This window comes from Andrographis paniculata, unplaced genomic scaffold (genome assembly GCF_009805555.1).
Source record: "Andrographis paniculata isolate CXL003 unplaced genomic scaffold, ASM980555v1 Contig76END, whole genome shotgun sequence".
Lineage (NCBI taxonomy): Eukaryota > Viridiplantae > Streptophyta > Magnoliopsida > Lamiales > Acanthaceae > Andrographis > Andrographis paniculata.
In genome coordinates this window covers 1,506,718-1,512,339 of record NW_026137613.1, presented here as the reverse complement: position 1 = coordinate 1,512,339, position 5,622 = coordinate 1,506,718, and the positions used below count along the sequence as shown (strand labels likewise).

Sequence of the window (5,622 nt, the reverse complement as noted above, 5' to 3'; positions counted from 1 at the left end):
ATTGATTCATACATAATATCATTGTCCGGTTCTAAATAAGATTTTACTAAGTTCACGCACATAATCGCTGTAAAAACTATTGAAAATGTGTTCTTAATAAGGTTTTTATTTCATTTGATGTTTTTTATTTTTAAGTTGAATTTATGTTTCAAATGTTCGAGTCTCATGATGTGCTTTGATTTAAATTTTTGTTCAAATTTCTTCTATTATGTGAATGGGATGAGCTCGAATAGAGGAATAAAAGAAGGGAAAAAAAAGAAAAGTACATATAATAAAATCAGAAGATCATTTTAGTAACTTCATATATATTTATCACATTTTTTTTTTTTATCAAAAATTGTATTTGAGGCGCATAAATTTTTTTGATGTTTTAGAACTAGATGAAATTTTTAACAAATTCAACAAACCACATGAGAGTTTTATTCTATTACGCCAAAAAAATATTTTTACTTTCTATAAATACATCAAATTAAACAAAATAAATTTTTTTAAAAATAATAAATTTTCAACGTGATCGTCAAGTGGCGTTTATTCCGAAGGTGCACGGTCATAAATCTAACCCCTACACCACCAAGTCATTCCTTACGGGACAATATAAAAATATTTTTTATGTTAGATATAATGGATAAAATATAAATGTAACTTCTAAAAACAAACGGAAGAAGTATATATTCTTATATTTTTATCAGCTCATCGATAATTCAATATAAAATATTTATATTTTCTATATTACAACACAATTATCCGTAACTTTAACATAAAAAAACAGATCCATAAAAAAACAAAAAGCGAACAAACCCAATCATGGCGTTAAAAAAACAAAACCACAGTGACAATCAATCAGCAAAGTATAATTTCATAAATATATATTAAAAAAAAAAAAAAAAAAAAAAAGAAAGAAGAAGCCAATCATGTCGTTTAAAAGGTAAAGGGCAAAATCATACAACAAAATCAAGATTTAATACACTGATCATATAACTATACTGTGCCTGAAAAATAAAATTTCAGCATATGATCCTCGACCATGAATCACAGCCATTCAATTTAACCCCAAAAATAGTACAATTGCCAACACGAATAAATAATTTATCATCCCAGAAATTACCATCCCAAAATTTTGCACAACATCCAAACTATAACTTAAGAGAACAAAGCAAAAACGAATGCCATTAATTCGACATCGGTACCGAAAAAATCGAAAATTCGAAAAGCCAAAGAGCAAATGCCGACAACAACACAACAGCAACCTCACAGAAAATGTCACATATGAACATTCAAATTGTTAGCAGATTAACTTACCCGTTTCCAGTCCTCTTAATTTGCTTTCGATTTTGGAGGAGACTTCTTTTTTGGCAACCTCCTCGGCATTGAGTTCTTCATGCCAATGAAGAAAAGCAGCGCCCCGAACAAGGCCATGTTCTAACCAAAACATGAAATGTATGTCTGTAACTGTAAGTAACCATAGGTTTTTCAATACCGAATTATTACAACAGCCCGATTCTAAATTAGGCGCAAACCTGTGTGAACTGGAGAAAGAGTTGGGCGAATTCCTTTTTATCAGCATCGTAGTTGTAGAAATCGTACAAGATAAGCACGGCAATTGCTTGATGTAGGAGCTGTATGGGAAGAGCAAGTAGAATTCGTTGTGAAGGAATCATTTATGTCGAGTAGAGGAGAGAAACGAAGGTGGTGTAGTGTTTACCAGTAAAAAAGCTCCAAAAGAGCTCCCGAGGACAAAAAGCAAGCTTCCAAGAGACTTCATGACGATGGCTCCAAGTATTAAATGATTCATCTGAAACAATAAATAATTTCCAAGGTATCGTGAGCTAAATTGTGGTACTTGAATTCGGTATTTAACAAAGGCGAACTGAGAATTCGCTCTTTACTTCAACACGTGGCAGCTCGAATCCAGTGTGAATCGCGACATTCTTTGTGAAAGCGTTGAATTTTGGCTTTAAATGCTTTGCCGCAGGCCCACCATCATCACCGAATTCGTTGAACCTGTAAGGCATTGAAGTTGGATTGTGATAGAATGTCTCATGACAGAGATCTATCAATGCTAATCACATGTTTGGCTGAATAATAGGAGATGCACAGTTAATTAAAATCGAGCAAACAAATTAACTTAAAAAGGTTGGATAAACAATCAATCAAATAGTGATCTGAAATAATTATTTAGGCATTAAACCTATTACACAAAAACTCAGGAAACAAAAGCGGTGGCAAGAAACCATAAAATATAAAGTAGGCAGATTGAAACGTGCTTGTTGATAATGCCAGTAATAAGGTTTCAATCCACATAACTCAAAGAGTGATGGCTATAAGGCCATGTTTGTTTCCAAAACTTGAATCCACATATCAATGAAGACAAAATGATTATAGAATATCCAATTTTCTGTTATATACTTATATCGGAATAATAACAGAAATTGTATCTATATAATAAGTAAATATCGAGCTGATCTAAATGTAACCAATCTTTAACTCTTTTAACTTAAAATAAATCAGATAGCAATGGCAAAAGGGAAAAAGAAAAAAAAAACAGGGGGATACAAATTAAGAAACATTAGAGAAATTAATAAACTTCAGGGATATATATAGCTACGTGTGAATGAATTGTATCAGTTACTTGCAAAACAATGTTCAAGACACCTGTAATGCAATTTTATAACTTCAATGAAGATTTCCATCAAGTTCATATATGCTGCAGTTTTAGAGTTAACTAGTTTAAAAACAACAACGCACGAAACCTACTGATCTAATGAAACATGGTGACTTGCAGAATTAATGGTTAGATTCCTTCAGTTCATCTTATTTCATCTACATATACACCTTAGACCACCACGGTTGGAACTGCTATGGACGGGATTTCCGCGTCAAAACAAGCCAATAAGCTCCAATCACAGAAAGTCAAGCAGATCGGCGTCATGCATCAACCAAACACAAACCTTAAACTAAATAATCACATAATGCCGACAATCACCGGACGATTTCACATCATGAGTAAATCTAACTGCACATTCTCTTCATACCGCACAAAACTCACACGAACAAACCATCTCAAACAACAACTCCACATAGAAACAAACATTCGCAAAACAAAAATACAGATCAACCAAAACGCGCACAAAACCAAAAAAAATTAATAATAATATAGATCTGACAGAACGAATAGTAAAAACAGAAGCATTACTCTTGGTACGCGGAGAGAATAAACACGGAGACGAACAGCAGCCTTCCGAGGAACGACATGAACGCCATTTCCGCTCCTCTAGCTGGATTTTGAGACGGCGCACGACAGCGATTCAGAGAACACCGCCGAGAAGAGAAATCCTAGGCGCCTCGGAATTCCACAACGACTTCCACAGACGACTGCGAGAGACGAACTGCAGATTTATTTCCCAATTTTATAATATTACCGTCAAACAGCACAAACAGAGTTGCTTTATTTCCCTTACGCTTCTCGTGTTGTACGCTGCGCTTTAGTGTTGTACGTCTGGGGTTCAATGCGCCAACGGGCGGCGATCTACAAATGTCGGCGATAGGATATCTTCAGTTGTGGAATTAATGCGCATTAATGGTTGTACGCTGCGCTACACCGCCAGTACGCGGGACGGGGCGGCAAGCGCGTTCAAAATTTTCACGAAGGCTGTGAAAATTTTAGAGCCGTTGGATGGCGCTAGATCTACGGTCAGGCTGCGGAGATGATTTTTACGCTTTGAATTACAGGATGGACCACAAGTCCACGTTCCTCAGCGTACACGTGGACTTGGACACGTCCCGTTAGCCAATCATATTCAGTCTTCCTATCTAAGAGTGTTGGTCAGGTTAAAAAACATATAATGCGGACCTAATTTATAAGCCTGAAAAAAAAAAAATAATTACTTTAAAAGTTGTAGCTTGATTTTTAGGGTGTGGTTGTTTGGAGGATTGGAATTAAGTTCAACTATTCATCAAATTTTTTTTTTCAAAAATATCAAATCAAATATATATTTTTTATTTTTTATTATATTATATTAAAAATTAATTTTACATTCAAAACATCACATCAATACCTATTTATATCACATAATACAATTATTCTTAATTTCTAATTCATTTTTCTTGTCAATTCCTATTTATATAATATTTTTATTTAGTTTCCTATTTATTTCACATCACTCTCTATTTGTAATTATAATATATTTTTACTTATTTTACCTTTTAAATAATTTTTTATTTATATTTTTATCCACCAAATATAATTCAAAATCCTTAGGTAAATAATATTTAATTATATTATTTGTTTATTTATGGAACAAATTTATTTATTTTATATAAATAATTTTTTTATATAGAATATATTTACTTATGGCTTAATAATTTTTGCAGAATTTGTTACAATAAATTAATTTTTATAATAGAAAAATATTTTTTTAAATAAAAATTCATTATTTTCAGTTTATTTATTATATTATTCATATTTATATTTAATTGAGATCAATATTTTTCTTATAAATATTTTATATAATTATAATGTAAGAGTTACGAGTACTTTTGCATTATATATTTTATTATTATTATTATTATTATTATTATTGTCAATTATTATTTTTGTTGTTGTAATCTTTTATTTTATATTTAAATTAATAAAAAGTAGAAATAAATTAAAAAATTACAGTGTAGTTGAAAAAAAAAAGAAAAATGATAAAGAAATTAAATGAGGGTATTATAGAGTTTTTACATTAATAAGGAGTGAAAAAGAATAAATTTGTAAAAATATGAAGTAAAGAAGATAAAATTAATGTATAATGAGCAAATAAAAATATGAATATATAATTAGGGAGATATATAGAAGTTGCCCTTAAAAGATTACATACTTACTCTCTCCGTCCCAAAAGTATAATCTTATTGTGTTGGACACGAGATTTAAGGAATATTAATATTATATTGGTAGTTGGTAAAAAAATAAAGATAAATGATTTTTTTGCCATTGTGAGTATATTAGTGTAAAAAATAGTGTCAATTGTGTATAATAATAAAAAAGTAGAAATAGTTTTACGGTGATATGACTATTTATGAAAATGAAACTATTGTTTTGGGACAAACAAAAATGGTAAACAAGACTATTGTATTGAGACGAATGGAGTATTAGAGTCACTCAAAATTAATACTATAATCGATATAAATTTAATACGAATAATTAGGTTGAGTCAAGAATTTCAACTAATTATATATATATATAAGATAACACAAATACAATACGATAATAAACGGATCGAGTTAGGGTTAAGATTTCAACTCAAATAGAAAGGCTAAATTACACAAAATTTATATGTGGTTTCACAAAATTGAGCAGAACTCCGTACTTTCAAAATTACGTCAAACTCCCTCATGGTTTCATAAACTATGCGTCTAACCTTTCGGTCGTCCTTATTTAATTGACCTACATCCGTTCAAAATAAATTTCAGAATACTAATTTCTAAATTCCTGAAATTATAAATATATTCAGTTTTCTTATATTTAGCCTAAAAAAATAGTAAGTTTTTTTAAAAAAAAATCAGAGAAAAATAACTATTTTTTAGTATATTTATTATATTTCTGAGATTAAATAATAAGAATAATGAGTATTTTTATAATTT

At 30.3% G+C, this 5,622-nt stretch overlaps 1 protein-coding gene across 2 annotated transcripts; it reads right to left on the bottom strand.

The window, feature by feature from the left end:
* Window positions 1–990: 990 nt before the first annotated feature.
* LOC127266638 (uncharacterized) lies at window positions 991–3,422 on the bottom strand. Of its 2 annotated transcripts, none has more exons than XM_051296965.1 (5): window positions 3,194–3,418; window positions 1,887–2,001; window positions 1,703–1,792; window positions 1,518–1,616; window positions 991–1,419 (listed from the first exon to the last, which is right to left on the bottom strand). In XM_051296965.1, the coding sequence occupies exons 1-5, from the start codon at window positions 3,259–3,261 to the stop codon at window positions 1,315–1,317; spliced, it is 477 nt and encodes a 158-aa protein (XP_051152922.1). In that variant the 5' UTR covers window positions 3,262–3,418; the 3' UTR covers window positions 991–1,314. The 2 variants fall into 2 exon arrangements, with proteins under 2 accessions (XP_051152922.1, XP_051152923.1); XM_051296966.1 differs by having other exon boundaries at window positions 1,330–1,449; window positions 3,194–3,422.
* Window positions 3,423–5,622: the final 2,200 nt, after the last annotated feature.